This window comes from Pinus tabuliformis, chromosome 1_2, assembly GCF_031772625.1.
Source record: "Pinus tabuliformis cultivar Carrire ecotype Pingquan chromosome 1_2, CPIR1, whole genome shotgun sequence".
Classification (NCBI taxonomy): Eukaryota; Viridiplantae; Streptophyta; class Pinopsida; order Pinales; family Pinaceae; genus Pinus; species Pinus tabuliformis.
This window is the reverse complement of record NC_142298.1, coordinates 1257988669-1258015755: the sequence shown is the minus strand read 5'-3', so window position 1 is coordinate 1258015755 and position 27087 is coordinate 1257988669. Positions and strand designations below refer to the sequence as shown.

The window sequence follows — 27087 nt, the reverse complement described above, 5'->3', positions numbered from 1 at the left end:
TTCACCTCCATTGTCTGATCCGACACACTTCAATTTCTTTCCTATCTCAATCTCAACAAAAGCTTTCCATTTCTTGAAAGTATCAAATACATCAAATTTATTCTTAATACAGTAAATCCAAGTTTTTCTAGTTGCATCATCAATAAAAGTAACATAATAATGAGAGCCACCAAGAGATGATACCTGAGAAGGTCCCTATACATCTATATGCACAAGCTCTAATTTTTCGCTCTTCTCTTCTTTCCCAACTCTGAGAAATCTGACTCTCTTCTATTTTCCGTAAATGCAATTCTCACAGCAGTCCAAATCAACATTCTTCAAACCTAGCAACAAATTCCTTGAGTGAAGAATCTTCATCCCCTTTTCACTCATGTGTCCAAGCCTATGATGCCATAATGCTGCATCTACTCCTTTCGAAGCTAAAGCATTAACAGAGTTAGAAATACCATTGCATAAATACAATGTACCAACCTTTTTGCCTTTTGCTATTACCAGGGCTCCTTTGGTGACCTTCCAAGCCTTATCTGTGAAAGTTTTCACACAACCTTCACCACCTAACTGCCCTTTTGAAATCAAAATTTTCTTTAGATATGGAACATGCCTTACCTCCTTTAGTAGCCATTGGTTTCCATTTTGCTGTTCTACAAGAACCTTACTCGTTCCAACAATTTTACAATGTTTCTCATCACCCAAATGAACTTGTCCAAAATATCCTTGAACATAGTCACGAAAGTATTTCTTATCAGGTGTGGCATGGAATGAGGCCCCTGAATCTACCACTCAGGAATCAGTAATATTTTCGAAAGAAAGAATCAAAGCATCTTGTAACACCTCACCTGTCACATTTTCTTCATGGTTGTTTTCTTGCTGTGCATCTCCTTCTTTTCCCTTCCGAGATCTACAGTCTTTCTTTAGGTGTTCTTTCTTTATGCATTTCCAGCACACTATCCCCGATCTGGACTTGGATCTTCCTTTCCTTGATTTACTGCAATATCCTGGGCTCTTTCCTCTTTCCATTTTTCTTCCCCTAGACTCTGCACTCAAAGCATTACCCGATGTCTGATCGGAGATTTTTCGTCGCATTTCCTCGCTAAGGATAGCACCGACAACATCATCAAACTTTAAAGTACTAGATCCAGAAACAGAGTTACTAATGGCCATTACTAAACCATTCCAACTTTCTGGTAATGAGCACAAGAATAACAGAGCTCTAACTTCATCATCAAAGTTTACCCTATAGAACATAGCTGACTTGTAACAATATTAAAATCATTTAAATGGTCTACAACAGATCCACCTTCCAACATCTTCATATTAAATAACCGTTTCATAAGAAATACCTTGTTTGAGCCTAAGGGTTTTTCATATAGTTTCTCCAATGCCTTAATCAAACCCTTTGTCATTATTTCCTTCGAAATGTTGAAGGCGACTGATGCTGCGTGGCACAACCATATTGTTATTACTACAACTAGTGTAACCCCTTATTGTTATTATTACAACCCCCTTATTATATTGATGTACCCATGTAGTGCCCATATTATTACTATTGTGCCCCATAGAAGCCCACTATTGTTATTATTGTGCCCTTACATTATTATTGTTATGTCAGCTCTGATTATATTATGACCCCTTAGACTCCTATATATAGAAAGGAGGTATTTTCATTTGAATCATCCAAGAATTGTTCATTTGTGTAATGTAAAGGAGGTTGTCCCCTCGAAGAGGCTGAATTCTAAGGCATTGATCTCTCTTTTCTATCTTTTTGTGGGTTGGTTTCATAACAAAAATACCTTGTTTGAGGCCGACAATTTTTTATATAGTTTCTCCAACGCCTTAATCAAACCCTCTGTCGTTGTTTCCTTCGAAATGTTGAAGGCAACCGACACTGCGAGGCACAGCCATATTGTTTCGAGTGCCTTTCTATGGAGAAGGTTCCATTCTTCATCTGTCATACCCGTCAGCATCTTTGTTTTTCCACCCAATGGTAGGTATAGATATTTCTGATACAGATAATCTTCCATCTGCATCTTCCACAGTGAGAAGCTTTGGCCGTTAAATTTCTTGACTCTAAACTTACCATCTTCTGCCATTGCTCCCACTCGAACGACGAACCATTCTTTCCTGCGAGTTTGTCAACCAAATAGACCTTCAGCTCTAATACCAGTTGTTAGAAAAATTATATATTACGGAGCAATGGAACACATAAAATATTGCAGAAATATAAACACAGAAAATGCATAAAACAAGAGAGACACAGTTATACGTGGTTCACCCAGTTTGGGCTACGTCCACCCCAAATAGCCAGTCCTTCCTTTCTATTATCCAGCAAAATGAAGAGACAGAACCTACATCAGATTCACTATAATATCCTCTGTTTTCTCTCACAGTCTCACCTCTCTTCTTCTCGCTCAGAGAATACACATCTATTACATAGCCTCAAATACATTTCTCTCATACAAAGAGAGGGGTTACCTTCTAGGGCAAAAAACCCTAAACGAAACATAAGTTCTACCGTTAGATCATCCACCTAATGAACGGTCTAGATTGACTAGAAATTACTATACTTTTACAAGGCAATTTTACATCTGTTTTTTGCTACTGGGACACTACCCCCAAGCCCCCACTGGGGGATCGCTGACCCCCGGACCCCCTAGCCAGGGGGGATCGGCCCCCCCGGACCCTCGCGGGGGGGGGAAGCCCCCCCCCCCCCCGCATGGAGGGGTGTACAAACTTCCTGGGGTATACATCCGACTGAAACAAAGACCTCTGAACAATCATGCTCCACATCCAACATCACTATTTCCTTCCCTTACCCATTCTTAAAGTTGACCCAGTGTTTCAAATGATTATCTCAGAGAAAATAAAAAAATAAATGGTGTATTTTTGGTTAAATAAAAAAAAGTCGAAATTTTGATGGCTCTTGTTCATATGATGACGCATGTAGTGACATGCCTTTTATAGCTTCAACTAGAATATTTATTTTTTTGCTGAGACAATAGCGAGACTTAATTATTGTTTAGAGTTATCAAGCACTCTAATCCTGCCCACCATTCTAGTCACAATCAAAATAAAAAAGAACACTCTTTGTAATATTAAAACCTATCTGTAGAATACACAAGAAAAAATAGATTTTTTGGAGCTTGAATCTCAACTTTAGCAAGTAGAATTGCAATAGTGGAGTCATCATTCTGAACTTGTTTCTAGTTAGAACATTGAGACACACTCCCATTAGCAACAAGAATATAAATTTGAGGTTCATTCACATTCAATGCCTAGTTCAAGAGAATATTTCCGTGCAAAAGCATAAATTCAGCCTACACTTATCAAGCCAATCATCAAATCTTGGGAAGAGCTTGTCCATAACAAGCACAAAATCAATCTTGGATATGAAAAGGATGCATCCCTTCATATTCCATATTACTCAAAGGCCATCCAGTTTCAGAGTGTTAGATTTCTTATGACAATTCATCCTTAGTTGTTCCAGATTCTGCTCCTCTTCCACAATAATAAGAATATATTGTTAAATGTCAACATTATAACCAAGTTTGTCAGGACCCTGAGATGATGAGGGCATGCCACATGTGTGTGACGGGTGTCTAAGTTAGTTTTATGAGACAAGTGACTCATTTTTAGTTATGTGTGATGAGTTGACTATGCGACGACCACACGAGTTTGATTAAAGTTGACAAGCGAGTGCGCTCAACAATACTACAAGAGGGAGTGTTTGGCTAAACGTACCCTGATGATTTGTGTGACAGAAAGTTGTGCAGTGGTGCGACGAGTCACTTGGAGAGTCGAAAAGCCAACAAGTGATATTTTGGCTAAGTGTGGTGTGCACACACAAGGAGTTATAGGAGAGACAAGACACCAAGATTGGGCCAACAAGCAAAGTGGAAATCCCTGGGCAGACTGATGTGCAGAAGTGAACCCAAGATGGTTGGCCGATGAGTTGGTTGAACAAGTGGTGGAAAACTTGTATGGTTGGCTTGGGGGTGGGTCAACCACACCTACACATTGCAAAACTATATAAGTATGAGAAGCAAGAGTTGGAAGAGAGGCATCCAAGTTCAAGCAAGGACTCATCTGAAAGGCATCCAAGCAACTTAGCGACTTGGATGAGTGAGAAAGATAAGGAAGAGTCAAAGCGCAGGTGGAAAAAAGGGCCAAAGTACTGAGCTGGGTTCAAGTAAACGGAGGCAAGTTGCACGCTAGGTTAGTGTACACAGTCAAGTTTTGGTACATGGTAGAAATGGTTGGTAGGTTTCAGAGAACATGCGCGAGAAGGCAACAGGTCGGTAGGGCAACCTGAGCTACGGTGGGCATGTCCAAATAGTGGGCGACCCGACCGAGCTTGGCTACTCGACCTACTGGTGTGGTCGAATGACCCAACCTGGCTCGGCGGGTCTGTATGGGTAGAATAGCCTGGTGGATATCCAAACGACAGCATGAACGGTAAACTATGAATGTGGGTGACCCTAGACTATGGTAGGTGCTTGCTCTTGCGTAGTGCGGTCGGGCACCATAACATGACGGTTAGGCCACCCTGCATGACCGCAGGTGGGCGGCCCTGAATGACGAGTTGTAAGTGGGTAGTCTTGAACGAAGAGTTGTAGATGGGAGGCCCTAAATGACGAATTGCAGGTGGGTGGCCCTGAACGACGGGTTGTAGGTGGGTAGCCGTGAATGACATGTTTGGAGGTGGGCATTATTGAATGCGGGAGACACGACCCAGTGAGGTGGGCGACCCGACACGAGCAGGAAAACTATGGAATTTTGGTAGCTTTGATAAGGTGAAATCTAGAGTTTCACAGCAAAGGTTGAACTTGTAATTGTATTTGTAAAAGATTGAATTATTGTATTTGGGAGGCTCTATGATCTAGGAGTTTCCCTTCCGATTTAAAAAGAAAGTATTGTCGATGTGCATTTAAATGATGATATGATGTTGATGTAAATGTTTAATTCCACTGTATAATGATAATGCTTGGTAGAAGTGAAGAAAAATAACTAAGTGTTGAATGTTAAGCGTATTCTATACTCATAAGTATTGGTGAAAATAAAGTGGGTAGTGGTGTTGCACCTGCCTATGTGCGGTTGAAAGACCACTGCTAGGATAGGTTGTGACACAGTTGGTCATATTAAATATCATTTTTTTTATCTTCATCCATGTGAGCACTATCATAAAACCACCCACCCTTCAAATAAATGCTTCAAAAACAAATTGCCTGCAAGAACAAATATTCACCTTGGATGGATCACCTCTTGGCAATGGACTTCAACAACTAAGAAGATATTTCTCTCATGCAACAAATTTTTTTCTCAAATATTGAACATTCTTGTAGTTTACTTTTCTCCATCTTCTCACCTTGTATCTAATGAGGGGGAAGTGATGGTCATCTACAAGTTTCAAAGTCACATCAAGTGAGCCTAAGCCATAACCTACCATATTAGATTCATAGTTGTAGCAAGAGACAAATATGACACTAAGCATGTCTTTGGTTGTTGGTCAGCCTTAAACCATCTATGCAGGTTGATACTGCCCTTTTTAGGTTGAGCTTCTCCATCTTCAAACTGTTGGGGACACTTCCTCTAGTAGAAGACTTCAGTTTCTTTCCAGTTTTGGAAGAGTTCCAAGAATTGCATTAAACATTTCAGAGTTGGTGCTCATCCTTAAACCACTGCAAGTTGTCGACCTCCATTTTTCAGGTTGAAGGTCTCCCTCTCCAAATAATGAGGGACACTTACTCTAGAAAAGATCTCAGCTTCTTGCTAGATTTGGAAGAGTTTTTGGAACTGCACTAAGCATTCGAGTGTTGGTGGTAATCCTTAAACCAACCCCTCATACCAAAATTTCAGAGAGCACATTCAACCTAGTACTTCCATATAGATTTTTTCACATTTTCTATTACAATTCTCTTCTTGGACTCACACATACCCCTTCAGATTAAGGGGGGGAATGTTGGACTCCTAATCCTCTAAGGGTTGGTGTGGAAGATGAAGAGTAAAAGGGAGTCCAAGAGACCACTTGGAATATGAAACCAAGGGTCACTCCAATGTATTATAAATATGTATCATTGAGAATAATATATGAAATTCAATGTTTATCCTTCATATTTGGTCTTCATCATGGTGATTTTTAATAGATGCAATAAGAAAAAAAGAAACTATACAAAATATTGAATTTATAGGTGATTTTCACACATGCTATAATATAATGGAACATGTTTCATGAATGATATGAAAGAATAGAGTGGATCCATCATAAATATGACATTTTGAAATAAATATAAACATAAAGTAGCAGTAAGGTAATGTGGAGCTTGAAGAGAGAACAATAAAGATAACCAAAAACATATAAAAAGAAAATCCAAGAACAAATGTGTTGGACCAAGAAATGAAATTTTAGGTTGTGGGTAAAAGGAATCATGGGTAAAATGAAACTTGTGAAATCTAAAAATGCAGTTATGATATTTAATTCATGAACAAAAAAGAAATTGGCACCATTTTCAATACCCTTTTTCTAATTATGCTAACCCGCATTTTGTTCTCAACCTAACAATAACATTTTATCATTTTAATTATTTAATAATATTTTTTTGTCAGTTATGATTATTAACTTTATGAAAGTGAATCACCGAAAATATAGCTAATAATTGTTATTTATAGCTACCTAGAAAACCCTAATCATAACCACACATTAAATACATGTTGTTGAGTCATAAATGATGAAGCTACACTACATTTATTTAAAATAATTACCTAGTGGGCATTAGTTTATAAGAACAAACATAGTTGAGTGAGTCCTCTTTCCATTCAATTCCCACCATATGTACACTATTATTACTTTGGTACAATATGTAACCCGCGTTATAACCCTAGGGAGGATCCCACCATTCCATCCCCTTTGTAGATGTATAACCATAAAATAGAGTCACAGGTATAGGTGTTTACCATGATATTGAGTTAGTCCAATAAAAATAGATGTAAGGTATAAATATCATTCTTAATGCTAAGGTATTCCAATAAGCGTATCCATAAATCAAAATCCTAGTTACACATTGAAACTTGTAACATCCTAGTTTTTAATCCCCATGTTAGTGATGTATATGGTGAATATTATGTATGGGCATAGATAAAGAAATGTAATATAAATTGTGTGAATTGAAAATAATAAAAATAAAATACATCTCTAGGTTATAGGGATAGAAACATGGAGATTAAGTTCCACAAAAGAGGTGGATAGAAAAGTGTCTAAGGGGAATCACATATTCCTATTGATTCAAACCAAATTCCTAAATTGATTTCATAAGAACCTTCTATTTTCATTTTTAAATATCCAAAAAAAATGTAATTATTTCATGCATGAGGAAGGTTTAGTTTGATAGATCACCTCACATAATTAGTGAAATCATGGGTTTGAGTATGATAAAATTTGGGATTAATGAGATTTGTGATTGCATGGGATAAAGGGAAATTCAAATGGTGTTGTGTTATGAAACCAACTCACAAAAAGATAGAAAAGATAGATGAACGCCTTAAAAATCAGCCTCTTCGAGGGGGCAACCTCCTTTAAATTACAAAAATGAACAATTCTTGGATGATACAAATGACAAGACCTTCTTTCTAGATATATGATTCTAAGGGGTCATAGTATAATCAGAGCTGACATAACAATAATAATGGAAGGGCACAATAATAACAATATGGGGACTACATGGGTACAAAAATATAATAAGGGGGTTGTACTAATAAAAAGAAGGGGTTACACTAATCATATAGGTGCCTAACATGCCCCTCTCCTTCAAAAAGTGTTGTCATCAATGCTTCAGTAGTTCTTGATGCTTTTGTATAAAATTCTTGTCCTCCCATGTGGAACCTTCAGTGGGTAAGTTCTTCCACTTGATGAGATACTCTGAAATTGATCGATTTCGTAGTTGTTGGGTTCTTGTTTCTGTGACTGCTCTAGTCTCCAATATGATTTTTCCTTCCTCTTCAAGTTCTGGCAATATTGTTTGAATTGGGATCTTCTGCAACTTTTGAATGAGTGGCCACACTTCTTCATCCTTCTTCCATTCATCCCTTTCTTCATTAATCCAATCTGGATGGATAATAGAAATAGCACAAAATAATGCTTCCACATCCTCATCCTTTCTTAAGAGTGCATATGTAACAAAATGTTGCTTCCCTTTTCTGTAGATGATGTCAAAGTCATAACCAAACATATTTGTGACCCATTTTTTATGTTCTTCTAAAGATAATATTTTTTCTAAAAAGTATTTAAGACTATCATCATCCATTTTTACCTTGAAGTGTCTTCCCATTGGGTAAGGTCGTCATTTCTTAAGTACATGTAGTATTGTCAACATTTCCTTCTCATAAATAGCTTGCTTGAGAGGTAGCCGTAAAAATACCCAATCACCTACATCAAAACATTTTTCACTGTGATGTTGATCTGCTTGTTGTTTCATTTGATTCTGCACCAAAGTGGCATTATCCTTTAAAATTTGGAGAAATTGTTGTTGATGCTTGATGTGATCTTTCACTGATTGAATCTTTTTCTTCTTGATATGTCCTTCTATATTGAGAGTTTGAGGAGTGGTAATTTCTTCCAGTGCATTACAAGATATGGTCAAATTCATTTCTTGATGCTCTATGTGATCTTTCACTTCTTGAACATTTTTCTTCTTGATATGTCCTTCTATCTTCATAGTCTGAGGAGTGGTAATTCTGGCCAATGCATTACAAGATATGGTCGGATTCATTTCTTCTTTCTTGATATGGTCTTTCACTTCTTGAACCTTTTTCTTCTTGATATGTCCTTCTATCTTAAGAGTTTGAGGAGTAGTAATTCTTTCTAATGCTTTACAAGATATGGTCGGATTCATTTCTTCTTTCTCTCGGGTTGGTTCCTCGTTTCTATCCTCTTATTTTGATATTTCTTGATCCTTTTCTTCTCAGCACACTTATGACCTTTAATGTATTTGTTATCACAATTGTCACAAAGTGTTTTTTCTTTTTTTTCTTCCAATTGTTGTGGTTTAACCCTTGTAGGTTGTGGAAGGCTAGGAGAAACAACACTTCCATCTTTATAGTTGTGAGGGGTAGACTTCCTTGTTTCCATAATTTTGCTTTCCACTTTGTTACAAAGCCTTTTTTCTCTTTTTTCTTCCAATTGTTGTGCTGTTTCTCTAAAGAAGGTGTTACTCTTTGTATCCTCATAATGTGTTATCATTTCCTCCATGTAAATTGACCACGTAATAAGTTGTTTACGAGAACAAATCCCTTTATACCATAAAAATTGATCTGGTTCTAAATATGAATATGCAATACATACCTTTTGTAATAGTTTCACCTCATGTAGATCAAAATATTGCTCCATCTGTAGTATCCAATTATCGGATCCTTGCCATCAAACTTCCTCATATTGCCTTTTCTTGATTTTAGTAGCTCGATCTTGAAATGATTGTAACTCTGTGATTTCAGATCTTCCAATTTTGAAATTGCGACCTGTAGTATCCATTTGTGTCCTTTTTCCAATGATGCCAGTCTGATTGAAATTGGATTCTCCAAGAAAGAGTTATGCACAATCTCCTAAGATGACCTGATTATATACCGTTTCAGAAGAGCGAACTTGTATGAAGTGCCATGTATCACTGTTTTGACCTTCAGATCTGAGAAATATACACAGAACACTACAGTTCATGCTATTTCTGCAATGTCTTCTGAAATTTCAATCTGATGCTCAAAGAGACAGTTATGACGATTTTCCCCAGGTCACCTATTTGAGATATAATTCAGAAGCCTGCAGAAACCCTAAATTCCTTGGCATATATCTCTAAAAATATAGCGAAACAAGATCTGAAATTTGGGCCTGAGCTTCCCCAAGATTTTGGTTCAAATTAGATTTCATTTCAAAGTCTAAACCTTCATCGAAAAGAAATTATAGTGACAATTCCATGATGACATGTTTGAGATGAAATTCTAGAGCTTGCAAAAGCCCTAACTTCCTTAGATCATATCTCCGAAAATATAGCGAGACAAGATCTGAAATTTGGAGCCGAGGTTCAGTGCGATTTTGTCTCAAATTGTTTTTTTAGCTTCTGAAACATCGCATAACAAAATTTATAGCAAAAATTCCACGATGACGTGTTTGGAGTACCGAAAGCCTAGAATCCAAAGCTCTGATACCAACTGTTAGGAAAAGAGCTCACAAAAAGATAGAAAAGATAGATGAACGCCTTAAAAATCAGCCTCTTTGAGGGGGAAACCTCCTTTACGTTACACAAATGAACAATTCTTGGATGATACAAATGACAAAGCCTCCTTTCTATATATATGAGTCTAAGGGGTCATAATATAGTCAGAGCCGACATAAAAATAATAATGTAAAGGCACAATAATAACAATATGGGGACTACATGGGTACAACAATATAATAAAGGAGTTTTACTAATAACAATAATCAGTTACACTAGTAGTATAGGTGCCTAACATGTTCGAGGAAATTTTTTTACAACTTGAGGAAAGGAGACAAATAAGGTTCTAAGTGCTGCAATTTTGAAAGTATCCATGCTAGGATTACAAGATAATTTGTTAAAGATATAATTTCATCGAGAGTTGGCCTCTAGGCCTATGAGAAGATTTTATGTATTAAATTTTGCAAATGAGTATTGAGATGTCTTGTGAGAATTCCTTTTATAGTTGTAAATTGCCACTGTCCCTAGCAAAGAGATTTCCTCCCCAACTTGTTCCACACTAGCAATATAGGGAAGTGGGATAACTCGAAGGAATGTGCCATGGTAGAGGAGACTCGGGTCATTGGGTTGTGTAGGCTAAGAGGACAAAGAGATGGTGTATTCGAAAGAATATAGGAGTTATATTCATTTGGTGTAATAACAACCACTATTAGGAGACACCTTTACATATGGGTCCACAACTCTTAGTTATGGAAATCTAATACTAAGAGAATTGGAGCAATGAGTCTAAAGTTGGGTAAAATGTTTTATGTATAACATGCCCAATTACCCAATTTATAAAAAGGTAATATTTTCTAATTATAACCAAATATATTAAAAGAAATGATAATAAAAAATTACTTGATATATAATTCCTTGTTGTGGTATGATTATTTTGTTTAACTCTCAGCCATTTAACCTATCTTAAGAAGTTGTGGTTATCAAACATTATTTTAATTGAATCAGCTTAAAATTAACTTTTGAGATCACCAACATCTTGTCATCATCAAAGAGCTTTCGAATGATATAAACTTCATCCAAATTTGAGTTCTAGATATAAAGTTATGGCACTTTGAAGTTTCATTAGAATCTTATGCCACATCAATAAATGGCATGTGGTTGACATGTGGTAGTCTATTCATTGTGCCATCTAAATCTAGATCAAGAAAATTTCTTAAAGGTATATATCCAAAAAGTGTGGATTTTTAATATATTTTGGATCAAATTATTAGATAATGTGAGTAGTTTGACAAAACCATCATTTAAGAGATCCAAATAGGAGAAAGACCTAAATTACCAATTTTTAAAAAGCCATATTTTTCAATTAAAAGATTAATACAACTTTCATAAGAAGACAACAATATTCCAAATTAATGGAAACTAAACAAATTTGATATAGATTTTATCAATCAAATACAGATCAAAAAAATATTAACAAATAATTTTAGAAAAAGTTGTTTTTTAAAATCTAGAGTCCCACTTCATCACATCCATGTCATTCTCATCCATGAAGGTGCCACATCTAGTTATTATCACATTCGTTCCACATCATCAAGCTACTATGTAATATCACATCAGACTTCCATGTTAACCAAATTTATCATTTTTTCCATGTCAATGTGACAAATCATCATACCATGCCAATATCCACCTACTATAATGTTCATGTAGACTTGTTATAATTTCTATGGTTTTCTTTTCTATCATTTGGATTCAAGTTTTTAGATTATCATCCCATTGTCATTTTTTAGAATTCAATCTTCCTCCCTTGAAATTTGGTCTACATTATAACTCCCATGGTTTTCTTTTTTAGCATTTGGATTCAAGTTTTTCCGTTATCATCCAGTCATCAATTTTTAGATTTTCAATCTTGCTCCGTTGAAATTTGGTTCTATCCACTTCATGTGATAGATATCAGTGACAACTCATTTTCCAAGAATGTTGTTATCAAATTTATTGTTATTTTAATTTATCATGCTAAACATGGACAATATTATGGTTTTTGGTTAATTGCATTGTCATTATTATAAATTGTATTTTTCTCTTTATAGTTGATCATTGCAAACAATTGCAATGTTATTCATTACCACTTATTTGTTAATCTTTAAAGTAAATACGATTGTTACAATATTATAAATTGTAAATCTAATATTAAATCCAATGTTAAAAGGAAATATAAAAAATGCACATTATTGAAACCTAAACACAATATTAACTAGAGTATTGAAATTTAAATGTAACTTTGGAAAACAATTAAATCATGTTGAAATTATAATTCCAACTGCCGCATTTATTTCAGAAAACCGCCTGTTTTTTCCCTTGCGATAAGATATAATCGCATCCATGCCCGCTGCCTCCATCTATTCCCTTGAATTCTTCCGATGCGATGTTGCGATGCGATTCGATCGCCATATCGTGGATCGCACCCATATGTGTCAAGCCTCCCCCCATGTTTTGCGCCGAATGTGATTTCACGATGCGATCAAATCGCAAATCGCATAATTCAACGGTTGATGTAAAGGCCTACACCATGGACTTGACGTGAAGTGAAAGCTTTTAATTGATGGACAATTTTTTTTGGTAAAGTAATTAATGTAATTTACCACGGTTGGTAAACGTTGGTAAAACTTTTAATTTTTTTATTTTTTTATTTTCACGGGTGTAGTTTTGTTTTAATGTTACCCGTTGACTATGTAATAGGTTTTTTTTGTTGTTCTGGTATGTGTAATGGGTGATGAGAAAAAAAAACTCGCCGCAGCGAATGTAAGAAATTTTTTACAGCAGTGAGAATATGTAATGCAATAGGTCAAGACGCAACAACGTGAAAGAATGAAGAAAATTTTACACACAACAGTGTAAATCTTTGCAGTAAAAGACAATGTTAATTTTTTTTAAGCAGAGACAAAGTATTTTTTTTACACAGTAGTGTAAGAAATTTGCAATGAGAGACAGAGTGAAATTTATTTTTGAAACTGAAGCATTCTTGTGTAATCCCTCTAGAAGAGGAAGAAATCTTTGTAACAACAATATTTTTAATGAATACAAGTCGTTTTATGTGTGTTCTAAAACTCTGTCTTCAATAAACAAATTTTATTTTTCCTGGGTTAAAACATAGCACTACTCTTTGTTCTTTTTAGTTTCATCTTTGTTTGGAATCAGCAGTAAATTTCCAACATGGTATCAGAGCTTGTCCAGGCTCTTTGAAGGTGTCAAAGAAGCTGAAGGAAGGTTTTCTTTCTACAACAGCTTCTCCAGCAGGGTGAAGACTCAGTCAAAAAAGAATCTGAGGTATTTCTCAAGTTTTTTTGTGTCCTCAATAGTGAAGATTTTCCTGGACAGTCAATTATTTTAAATACACAGTCAAGTATTTTGAAGCATAGTTAAGAGTGCAAGAATGGCTAGAGCCAACACTAGCATGGGTATCTTTAATACTCAGCTCCCACAATTTAATGGAAAAACCCATGACTATTGGGCAATAACCATGAGAGCTCTGCTTGCTTTCCAAGACTTATGGGAATTTGTTGAGGATGGTTTTGAAGAACCAGCAGATGAAAATGAGTTTAATAACTTAAATCAGGCAGAGAAAGATCTGTTGAAGAGAAATAAGAAGAAGGATTTTAAAGCCCTCTATTTTTTGTATCAAGCAGTGCATGAGAGTGTGTTTCCAAGGATAGCAGCAGCTAAGAGATCCAAAGAAGCATGGAAAACTCTCAAGACAGCCTATCAAGGCATGGAGAAAGTGAAGACAGCAAAACTACAGTTGCTGAGAAGAGATTTTGAGAATCTTTGCATGAAGGAGTTAGATAATATTGACTCATTCTTCACACATGTGATTGGTCTAGTCACACAGATAAGGTCTCATGGAGAGATTCTTGAAGAAAGGAGGATTGTGGAGAAACTATTGAGGATCTTACCCTTAAGGTTCGATGTGATTGTCACCACCATAGAAGAGACAAAAGATCTTACAAACTTCTCAGTTGATGAACTACATGCATCACTGATAACACATGAGCAGAGATTGAGTAGAAATGAAAACTCTTCTCTAGAACATGCCCTCAAGACCCAGATGTCCTTTGGAAGAGGAAGAGGTCAAGGCAGAGGAAACAAGAGAGGAAGAGGCAGAAGCCAAAACAGAGGTGGAAGAAACAGTCTAGCAAATGCTCAAGGAAGAGGCAGCAATCCAAATTAGAACCAAGGCCAAGGTAGCAGCCAACAAAGTGGAAAACATCATGCTTAAGGACAAAGGTATGATAAATCCAATGTCCAATGTCACTATTGTAAAAAATATGGGCATTATGCAAATGACTGTAGGAAAACACAACATGATATGAGTATAGAACTATTGCAAATTTCACTAGAGAAAATATCAGCCAAAATAATTTGTTTTTAGCTTGTAATATGGCTAAAGAAAAGAGTGAAGATGTATGGTTTCTAGACTCCAGTTGCAGTAACCATATGATAGGAAACATAGCCCTGTTTTCTATGTTAGATCATAATGTGAACTCACAAGTCACACTAGGGACTGATAATAAAGTTTTTGTTATGGGAAAAGGAGAAGTAAATGTCTTAACAAAGAAAGGTGAAAAGAAAACCATAGCATATGTTTATTATGTTCCTGGAATGAAATGTAACCTCTTAAGTGTTGGACAACTTGTTCAAAAGGGGTACAATGTTTTCTTTGTGGATGATGTATGCACCATCATGGATAAAACACCCAGCAAACAATGTATCACTGAAGTGAAGATGACAAGGAACAGGATGTTCCCTCTCAGAATGAAAGCAGTCTTAAAAAATGGAGAAGAAATAACAGCAGTGACACAAGAGGCTTTCTAAAGCAAACCAAAGGATGAAAACTGGTTGTGGCACTTGAGATTTGGACATATCAACTTTGGAGGTCTTAACTTGTTGTATAGAAAATGAATGGTAAGAGGATTACCGTTGATAGAGAAACCAGATAGCCTTTATGAAGGTTGTATCTTGGGGAAAAAACACAGAGAAAGTTTTCCATCTGGGAAAAGCATAAGGGAAAAAGCACCCTTAGAGATTGTCCACTCAGATTTATGTGGACCGATGCAAACTCCATCACTTGCAGGAAGCCACTATATACTAACATTTATTGATGATTTTACTAGAAAAAACTTGGGTTTATTTTCTTAAGAACAAAAGTGAAGTGTTTGAAAGATTTTGCAATTTCAAAGCACTTGTAGAAAACCAAAGTTGGCTGCACATCAAAGTTCTAAGAACTGATAGAGGAGGTAAGTATATCTCCAAGGAATTTCTACGTTTTTGTAGAGAAAATGGAATTCATTAGCAATTTACCACTAGGTACACTCCGCAGCAAAATGGAGTTGTTGAAAGGAAGAATAGGGCAATCATGGATATGGCGAGGAGTATGTTAAAGGCAAAGCATTTGCCAATTGATTATTGGGTTGAAGTTGTACACTGTGTAGCGTACATTTTGAATAGGTGCCCTACAAAAGCAGTCATGAACAGAGTGCTGGAAGAAGCATGGAGTGGGACAAAGCAAGGAGTCACCCACATGATTTTTTTGGATGTGTGGCTTATGCACACATTCCAAATCAACTAAAGAAGAAGTTGGACAACAAAGGGGAGAAATGTATTTTCATTGGATACAGTGAGGAATCCGAAGCTTACAGGTTGTATAACCTATCCACCAAGAAGCTTATTGTGAGTAGAGATGTCCAGTTCATTGAGGAGAAAGCTTGGGATGGAAGCATAGAGAAAACAATGAATGTTAAAAACTCTTTGTCACATGATGAAGATGATGAGGAGATGGCTAAAATACATCCCCAAACAGCAGCACCAACACAAGGGAAACAAGAGACACCCTTGAGGAGAAATGAAAGTGCTTATCCAAGCACACCACAAGGAGGAAATTCAAGTGTTTCTTCAAGCACTTGTACACCAAATGAAAGAGGTAAGAAGTTCAGAAATTTGAGTGACATTTATGAACAAGAGGCAACTAATGAAGGTATGAATTCTTTGTTTGCTTTCTATTGTCATGTTGATGATTCCATTCATTTCGAAGAAGCAATTAAGGATAGGAAATGGATAGAAGCTATGGATGAGGAGATCAATGTCATAGAAAGAAACAAGACATGGGATTTAGTTGAACTACCAAAAGGAAAAGAAGTCATTGGAGTTAAATGGGTCTACAAGACCAAGAGTAATGTTGAAGGAAAAATAGAAAGACACAAGGCAAGACCGGTTGTCAAAGGATATAAGTAGCAGTATGGGAGAGACTATGAGGAAACTTTTGCACTAGTTGCTAGAATGGAAACCGTGAGAGCAGTGTTGTCCATAGCAGCACAAAACAAGTGGAAAGTTTATCAAATGGACGTGAAGTCAGCATTCCCAAATGGAGTGTTAATGGAAGAGCTTTACATTGAACAACCTCCAGGCTATGAAAAGAAAGGCAAAGAGCACAAAGTGTGTAGATTGAAGAAAGCTCTTTATGGGCTGAAGCAAGCACCAAAAGGGTGGTACAGTAGGATAGATTTGAAAAATGGATTTGAAAAATGTGAGGGAGAACCCACCCTTTACATCAAAGAAAATGATCGTAAAATACTAATTGTTGTGTTATATGTTGATGATGTTATTTTCACAGGCAACAATGATTATCTTATGAAAAATTTCAAAACAGTCATGAAAGAAGAATTTGAAATGACTGACATGGGTTTGCTGAGATACTTCTTAGGAATAGAAGTATAACAAAATGAAAATGGGATTTTTATCTCACAAGCAAAATATGTTAATGAAGTGTTGAAAAGATTTAATATGCAGGAGAGAAAAGCAGCAATCACTCCCACAGTGATGGGATTAAAACTCAGCAAAGAGGACAGCAACAAGGATTTTGATCCTAGTTTGTACAAGAGCATAGTTGGCAGCCTCATGTATTTGACTGAAACTAGGCCGGATATAATGTATGATGTTAGTTTAATTTCTAGATTCATGGAAAGGCCAAAAGAAGCACATTGGCAGGCAGCAAAAAGGATTCTGAGGTATGTTAAATGTACTAAAAGGTTTGGCATTTCATATACTATTTTAAAATGTTCAGATTTAATTGGATACACTGATAGTGATTGGGCTAGAAGTGTAGATCATCGGAAAAGCACATCTGGTTATGTTTTTCACATGGGTTTACGAGCCATTTCATGTGCTTCTAAAAAACAGCCTATTGTAGCATTGTCTACAGCAGAAGCAGAATATGTGGCAACTACAGTAGCAGCATGTCAAGCAATTTGGATGAGAAGGATGTTAAGGAGTTTATGCCAAGAGCAAACAAATGCAACTGTGATCTTTTGTGACAATAGCTGAGATATTGCACTATCCAAGAATATTGTGTTTCATAAGAGAACGAAACACATTGACCCAAAGTTTCATTACATCAAGGAATTGGTAAACAACAGTGAAATTGTCTTATGAAACTGCAGAACTCAGGAGCAGCTCGCAGACATTTTGACCAAACCATTGGGGCAGAAAAGTTTTGAATTTTTGACGAAATGTCTAGGTATGACTGATAACCAAGTAGTTGAAATTAAAGGGGAGTGTTGAAATTATAATTCCAATTGCCGCATTTATTTTAGAAAACCGCCTGTTTTTTACCTTGCGATGCAATCTAATCGCAAATCGCAAATCGCATCCATGCCCTCTGCCTCAGTCTGTTCCCTTGAATTCTTCCAATGTGATGTTGCGATGCGATTCGATTGCCATATCGCAGATCGCACCCATATGTGTCAAGCCTCCCCCCTGTTTCGCGATGCAATCAAATCACAAATCGCATAATTCAACGGTTGATGTAAAGGCCTGCACCATGGACTTGACGTCAAGTGAAAGCTTTTAATTGACGGACATTTTTTTTTGGTAAAGTAATTAATGTAATTTACCACGGTTGGTAAACGTTGGTAAAACTTTAAATTTTTTTTTTTTTTTTTCACGGGTGTAGTTTTGTTTTAATGTAACCCATTGACTATGTAATAGGTGGTGATGAGAAAAATAAATTCACCGCAACAAATGTAAGAAAATTTTTACAGCAGTGGGAATATGTAATGGAATAGGTCAAGACGCAGCAGCGTGAAAGAATGAAGAAAATTTTACACACAGCAGTGTAAATCTTTGCATTTAAGGCAGTGTTAATTTTTTTTAAGCAAAGACAAAGTATTTTTTTTACAGAGCTGTGTAAGAAATTTGCAAGGAGAGACAGAGTGAAATTTCTTTTTGAAACTGAAGCGTTCTTGTGTAATCCCTCTGGAATAGGAAGACATATTTGTAACAACAATATTTTTAATGAATACAAGCCATTTTATGTGTGTTCTAAAACTCTGTCTTCAGCAAACAAATTTTTAGTTTTCCTCTGTTCTGTTCTGTTTCATCTTTGTTTGGAACAAATCATATCAAATAATTTTTCAAAAGAGTGGAGATTTACTTCATGATCATTATTTTTCATAATGCCTCTACTCTTAGCTTCCATTGTGAGTTGTGTAGAGAAAGCTCTCATTATATTTTCTCTGCAATCCACACAATGAGAGCCTTTACAAAAAAAAATCACCTCACCTCCCACTTTGCACAATAAGCGGCAATACAATAGCCTCCCCATCTCTGCACTCTAGACCATAAATGAAAATAAAATTGATTAATTATTACATATAAGTTATTCAGGTATTAGATAAGTTTGATTGACTTATAAGTCAATCAAGTTTGAATAACTTGTGACGATTTAGTAAAAGAGAAATCAGAGCTTCAAGATGAACTTACTTTTAGAAGATGTTTTCTACCCAAAATGTAAATAGACTTCCAGGAAAATGCGATTTTCACACTCCCCACTTTTAATAAAATGCAACTTTCACACTCCCATTGATTATCTGACTGGATCCGATACAGTTTTAAAGTGTGCGACCAATTATTGTTGTTGGCAGCCTTTTCATTCTCAGACAGACATGTAAGTCAAAATGTGAATTTAATACATATGGAGTTTATAAGATGCACTTAAAACTTGCCATTTAAATCTCCCAAATTGTTCTTCTTAGGTGCCATAGGGCTCCAGGAAACTAAAACCTACCGGGAACTTCTTTGTTAAATATAAATTTCTTGCACCCATTCAGGCAAGGAGAATTGTTGCAGAGTTCGGTATGTTGCAAAGGTAGCTTGAGGCATTTGAACAGTGCATAAATGTTAACAATGTTACGTTTAGCAGAGACTCAATCATTAACGAGGAGAGAAATGTTGCCAGAAAAGAGTCTGAGATCAAGGATCAAAATACTAAGAAGTTGCAAGCTTTTCTAACGGATTATTGCAGTAGCCTTATGTGACAGAACTTTTACTCTGCACACATCATTTCTTTTATACACTCATCATTGCTTTTATACACCTTTTTTTTCCAAGAAACTATTACTATTTTATTTGTTAGGCACCCATCATACAATAACAATATCACGCATAACAATATCAATTTATATTAGAATATTCACTGATAAAATAACCACTTAGAAAATGCATCACCCTCCACCAAAAAATTATATCACATAAAAACTTGCTAAGCAAATAGAAAATCAAAACCTAAAAAAAAACTAAATAAACTAACCCTAATAGTCCCTATGGAACGGGGACTCATAATAAACACAAAAGACTTATAAAATAAAAGAGATGACTCATAATAAACACAAAAGACTTATAAAATAAAAGAGATAACATACATTGATCAAAGACATATTTTAATTATTATTAAAATCCACAATACAGTTATCTCAAATAAGAATAATCACCTAAATAATTATATGGGTCATTTTAAGGCCACCACAGATTGGTAGTTTCGAACGCTGATCCAGATCCTCGAATGGGTCGTTGAGCTGTACGAAGCCCTGGCAATTTCATTTTAGGGACAATCAATTTCCCCTTGAAATTAAATATTGAGAGATTTAATTCTGAATCAACTATCGCTATCAGCTCACTGCTATTTAATGACACTGAAGGAAGTGATGGAATGATATCTCTTGTCAAAGGACTTGTACAAATCTCACACCATATTTCGTAATTTCCTGCTTCATTCAATTTCCACATCCGAACACGGTCAATTTCAGTGTGCTCCACTAAAACAAGTTGCCCACAGTATTCACCTAAATTTTCACTAAAAATTCTTCTGCATTCCCCTCGTATCCTTCTACATCCCTCTGGGTGTGGGATTTGTGTCCAAACTCTGTCAACAAGATTAAAGGCTGTGATCAGATTGCAAAAATCAGAAGCAAGTGATCCCCAGTAAAATTTTCCTTTGGAATAAATAGCTTTCCCAAAAGGCCGAATATGGTAAGAAGTTGTCATAGAAACTAAAGTCCAGGAGTTGGAGTCTGAATCATAAATAGACATCACAATTCTCTTATTATCACCACCTTGTTGCACCCTCCGATCGATATAATAAAAGCCCAGCAGAAGGATGCAACGCCTCGTGGAAGAATCAAAAGCCAATCCATTGAAAAAGAAGGAATGTATAGGGGGACGTGGCAGCTGTATCCAATTACTGGTGCCAGGAACGCCTATGGAAAGATCCAACATGTCCCCTTTTCTATGACAACAGAAGATGCCCTTGCAGGTATTCACAACCACGTGATTCGGCAAAGGAAGTTTGTAGATTTCTGAACCGCGTCCTTCTATGACCCAAGATTCCACGTCATCTTTCGGATCCCAATGGATCTGAATCAGAAACGCAGGGGTAGAATGCAACGACCAATTTGGAGCAATGCTTTGGAGGGTATCGCGGGAAGAGAGATAATACCTCCACTGTTTACAGACACTCCTCATTTTGCCAAGGACCCTCATCGGTAGCTTTGCTAAAATCATAAACAACAAATCTTCTGGGAGTCTTTGCCAGATTTCTGTATCCATTACCAAAATATTTCTTTCGGATGCAAAATATATGAAATATCACTGCTGTCTTTAGTCTGCCGGTCCGCCTCCTCTGTTATCAAATTGCAGTCACTCTCTTTGAGGCGCTCGGCTCTCAGGCTCGAGCCTTCACGAGTTACTTGAGATAAGAGCGTCTTAAAGAACCACACTTTTAACAATGAAGGTGCACTTCGATGTCTCGCAGCTTATTTATAGTTTAACTGTAAAAACCAACTAATTCAACTTCCTTTGCCACATAGAAAAGTATCTCCATTATTTATGCCATAAAGTTAGGAAACGTATCTTTTTTATTTTAAATGATAATAATAATAGAAGTGTTTTTTGTTTTTGTTTTTTTAATGATAATAATAATATAAGATTTTTTTGTTTATGTGATAAGGGATGGCAATGATTTGACTACTAAAGTCTATGAAGACATACATACTCTACTTTCTTGTATTGAACATGTAATTTTTTAGGAGGAAATACATGGTGTTAATAATAGGCCCATTCAAGATACCCAACATAAATCCATCTTTACTCCGGATCTAACAAGCCCCTAAAGGGATCAAAACTTTCTTTTTCACTCTATGTTAGTTGGCATATCAAGATATTTGATCCCTCTCCTCGCTTAATATCATTGGTTCTCAATACCACGGGTCAATATCATGTGCCATCTTTATTTTTATTAATATTAATATTAGGGTTGGTAATTTTTTTTGCATGGTATTAATAATAATTTGGCCCATGGTATCCTCTTTTTTGAGTGTTGGTAAATATAAAATGAATTATAGAGTAAATAATAATAAAAAAAATTATTTACCATACCTCTAGTTTATTTATATTTTTTTTAATTTACCATAGCTCTTTTATAAATATGGTATTTGGCCCATAGGCATCACCTAAATAAAACCTTTTCTTAGTAGTTTTAAATAAAAAGAGGCTTATGGAGTAAATATAAAAAGAGGTTCCTCTAGTTTATTTATATTTTTATTTATTTACCATACCTATTTTTTGAGCATTTATAAACCTCTTTATATTTTAAATATTTATTGTAAACATAAACATTTAACATGTAATGTTTAACATTTAACATTTTTACATTATGGTTCTTCAAACTTCCCCAATGTAAACGTAAACATTTAACATGTAATGTTTAACAAACAATAATGTAAACATAAACATTTAACATGTCATGTTTAACATTTAACATTTTTAGTCTAATGTCCACCCTATTTAGAAATCAATCTAGTTTTTATTATGTATAAACATTAGATTAAAAATGTTCAGGGCATTAAAATTCTAAATGATAATTTATCAAGAATTTGGTCCATGGTAATTACATTATTATGTATAGGGCCGACATTAGATTAAAAATGTTAAATGTTAAACATTACATGTTACATGTTTACGTTTCCATTTACAATTTAAGTTTTACTTGAGATCTACCCCCTCTCCGAGCAATTAATAATAATTATTAATATTTAGCAAAATTAGATGTGGTAATTCAAACTTTAGAAAGAAAAATATTTCTTGGAATTCTTCATAGGTTTATTTTTATGCTAAAATAATATTAATTGTTCCAAAATCACCATGATTTTGTTAAGCTAAAGGTTAAGAAGGGTGGTACTCTTGAAACTTAGAGTTAATAAAATTTAAGAGAAGCTTCTTTTCATCTTCAACCCTCTCTTAGTGTCACCAATGTAAGACTTTCAATGGATTTTGGGAATTGACCAATGCCAAATTTCACTATGGATCTCATAAGAATTTGTTCTTACCTTAACAATGTAGACAAATATACTTTCAATTTTTTTATATTTGGGTTAGTCACCTCCTTATAATATCTTAATTTCCCTTTTCCCTCTAACTCCATATCGTACCACAATTTCTCCTTAGGATGTGAGGTGACGGTATTTTTAATGTTATCCTTATTCCACAAAATAGCCTTTTCATTTATCCCCCTTATGGTCTATCCAAGGCCAAGCATCTCAAAGACACCTATGTTTGAGTTGAACGTGGTTTTCATTACAGTTTGAAGCAATTTCAGGAAGCTTATTTTCTTCCATATTGTTTAACCTCTTCATATGCATTACATACCTAGTCATAGTGATGTTGTCAATTGGAAAAAGACTTACTTCAACTAGAAGGATAGGATATGGTGCATGTCCTTTAATTTTGAGATTCTAGATTCTAGATTGTTTTTATCGTTGTATTGCGTTTCCCCACAACTCTTTGTAGATAATACATGCTCAAACCCCACCAATGTGTAAAATAGCATGAGCAATGTTAGGTCCCTATAATACTATTGTAACCCCTTATTATTAGTAGTACAACCCCCTTATTATATTGTTGTGCCCATGTCATCCCCATATTGTTATTATCGTGCCCTATAGAAGCTCACTATTGTTATTATTGTGCCTTTACATTATTATTGTTATGTCAGCTTTGATTATATTATGACCCCTTAGACTCCTATATATAGAAAGGAGGTTTTGTCATTTGTATGATCGAAGAATTATTCATTTGTGTAATGTAAAGGAGGTTGCCTCCTCGAAGAGGCTTATTTTTAAGGTTTTTATCTATCTTTTCTATCTTTTTGTGAGCTGGTTTCATAACATCTGGTATCAGAGCTTTGGATTCTAGGGTTTCACTGCTCCAAACAGGCCATCGTGGAATTTTGGCTATCACTTTTTTTTGTTGCGATGCTTTAGAAGCTAACAAAAAAACCTATTTGAGAAGAAATCTCGTTGAACCTTGAGTTCAAATTTCAGATCTTGTCTCACTATATTTTCAGAGATATGATCTAAGTAAGTTAGGGTTTTTCCAAGCTCCATAATTTCATCTAAAACAGGTCATCGTGGAAGTCTGGCTATAACTTGTTCACTACGAAGTTTCAGGAGCTAAAAAAAACCCATTTGAGAAGAAAGCGGTTTGAACCTCGGTTCCAAATTTTAGATCTTGTCTCGTTATATTTTCAGATATATGATCTGAGGAATTTAGGGTAGTTGCAGAGTCCCGAATTACATCTTAAATAGGTGACCGTGGGAAAATCTTCATAACTTCCTCTTTGAGCATCAGATTGAAATTTCATAAAAAGTTATAGAAAGCAGATGGATTTTAGTATTTTTTGTATATTTTTTAGATCCGAAGGTCAAAACAGTGACACGTGGCACTTCATACAATTTCGCTCTTTTGAAAGTGTATATAATCAGGTCATCTTGGGAGATTGTGCATAACGAGAATCCAATTTCAATCAGACTGGTGGTATTGGAAAGAGGACGTAGAGGGCTACTGCAGGTCACGATTTTAGAATTGGAAAATCTGAAAGTGCAGAGTTACATTTGTTTCAATATTGAGCTCTTAAAATCAAGAAAAGGAAATATGAGGAAGTTTGATGGCAAGGATCCGGTAAATTGGATACCATAGATGGAACAATATTTTTATCTACATGAGGTGCAACAGTTACAAAAGGTACGTATTGCATCTTCATATTTAGAACCAGATCAATTTTTATGGTATAATGGGCTTTGTTCTCGTAAACCACTTGTTACGTGGTCAATTTTCACGGAGGAAATGATAGGACATTACAAGGATACAAAGAGAAACACCTTCTTTAGCCAATTGATAAATCTCAAACAAAAGTGTTCAATGGCAGAGCACATTGAGGACTTTCAAAAATCGAATATAAGGGAAAATGATATTCCATAGAAGTAGAGGATTGATGTCTCCATAGGGACTTTAAAGGATAACATTCAACATGAAGTTCATCTTTGGGAACCTGATCAATTGGAGAAGGCATTCAAGTTGGCAAGCAAAGTGGAAAGAAAAATTATGACAACAAGGAATTCTACCGTTCACAACTATAAATATAAAAGTGTTGTTTCTCCTAGCCTTCCACAACCTACAAGGTTGACACCACAACAATTGGAAGAAAAAAGAGCAAATTGACTTTGTTACAATTGTGATAACAAATACATTAAAGGTCATAAGTGTGCTGAGAAGAAATTATTTTACATTGATTGTAAAGAGGAGGAAGAAAATGATCAAGAAACATCAAAAGGAGAGGATATACACTAGGAACCAACCCCAGAGAAAGAAGAAATGAATCCAACCATATCTTGTAAACCATTGACAAGAATTACCAGTCCTCAAACTCTCAAGATAGAAGGACATGTCAAGAAGAAAAAGGTTCAAGTAGTGAAAGATCACATTGAGAAAGAAGAAATGAATCTGACCATATCTTGTAATGCATTGGCCATAATTACCACTCCTCAAACTATCAAGATAGAAGGACATATCAAGAAGAAAAATGTTGAAGAAGTGAAAGATCACATCGAGCATCAAGAAATGAATCCGACCATATCTTGTAACACATTGGAAGAAATTAACACTCCTCAAACTCTTAAGATAGAAGGACATATCAAGAAGAAAAAGATTCAAGAAGTGAAAGATGACATTGAGCATCAACAACAAGTTCTCCAACTTTTAAAGGATAACGACACTTTGGTGCAGAATCGAATGAAACAACAGGCATATCAACATGGTAGTGAAATAAGTTTTGATGTAGGCAATTAGGTATTTTTACGACTACATCTCAAGCAAGCTATTTATGAGAAGGAAATGTTGGCAATACTACATGCACTTAAGAAATGGTGACCTTACCTCATGGGAAGACACTTCAAGGTAAAAATGGATCATGATAGTTTAAAATACTTTTTAGAACAAAGATTATCTTTAGAAGAATATAAAAAATGGGTCACAAATATTTTGGGTTATGACTTTGAAATCATCTACAAAAAAAGGAAAAAAATGTTGTTGCAGATGCACTCTCAAGAAAGGATGAGGATGTGGAAGCATTGTTTTGTGCTATTTCTATTATCCAGCCAGATTAGATAAACGAAGCAAGGGATGAATGGAAGAAGGACGAAGAAGTGTGGTGACTCATTCAAAAGTTGCAGAAGATTCGAGTTCAAACAATATTGCCATAACTTGACAAGGAAGGAAAATTCATATTGGAACCTGGAGCAGTCACAAAAAAAAGAACCCGAAAGCTATGAAATCGATCAATTTCAGAGTATCTCATCAAGTGGAAGAAATTGCCTGTTGAAGATTCACATGGGAGGGCAAGAACTTTATACAGAAGCATTAATAAGTACTCAAGCATTGAGGACAACACTTTTTTAAGGAGAGGGGCATGTTAGGTCCTTATACTACAAGTGTAACCCCTTATTGTTATTAGTACAACCCCATTATTATATTGTTGTGCCCATGTGGTCACCATATTGTTATTATTGTGCCCCATAGAAGCCCACTATTGTTATTATTGTGCCCTTACATTATTATTTTTATGTCGGCTTTGATTGTATTATGACCCCTTAGACTCCTATATATAGAAAGGAGGTCTTGTCATTTGTATTATTGAAGAATTGTTCATTTGTGTAATCTAAAGGAGGTTTTCCCCTCGAAGAGGCTTATTTTGAAGGCGTTTATCTATATTTTCTATCTTTTTGTGAGTTGGTTTCATAACAAGCAACAAGATTGTCAAAGACTAGGTCTTTCTTTTGTTTTTCTCATGTCCAAAGATATGTTAATATATAATTGTTTTCAATTTCATAATAAGCATCCCACCCTCCATTAATCCTTTTGTAATGCTTCAATTCTGTTGACACCTAATCCGAAACGGATGAGGTGAAGCCGGACAGTCATCTAGAAGATGAACTGATCCGTTTCTGTACATGTATAAATAACAATAGTTGAATGAATAATATCATAAGTTGATTTGCGCTCATTAATTTCTGACCTAACCTGGCCTGACATGGTATCAGAGCACAGGTCCCAGGCTTCAGAAATAGCGTAACTCCTCCTGCCTCATAAAACCTCTGCTCCCTGGCGCACCAGCGCTGCATACGCTCTCTGCTCTTCTGACATCCCTTCTGACATAGCTGCATACGCCCTCCCT

At 35.6% G+C, this 27087-nt stretch overlaps 1 protein-coding gene across 1 annotated transcript; it reads right to left on the bottom strand.

Annotated features, from left to right (window-relative positions):
* Positions 1–20036: 20036 nt before the first annotated feature.
* On the bottom strand, positions 20037–21128 carry LOC149210800 (F-box protein At5g49610-like). The gene has a single exon (XM_089399100.1). It carries the CDS (start codon positions 21126–21128, stop codon positions 20037–20039), a length of 1092 nt encoding a protein of 363 aa, XP_089255226.1.
* Between the last annotated feature and the right edge of the window lie 5959 nt (positions 21129–27087).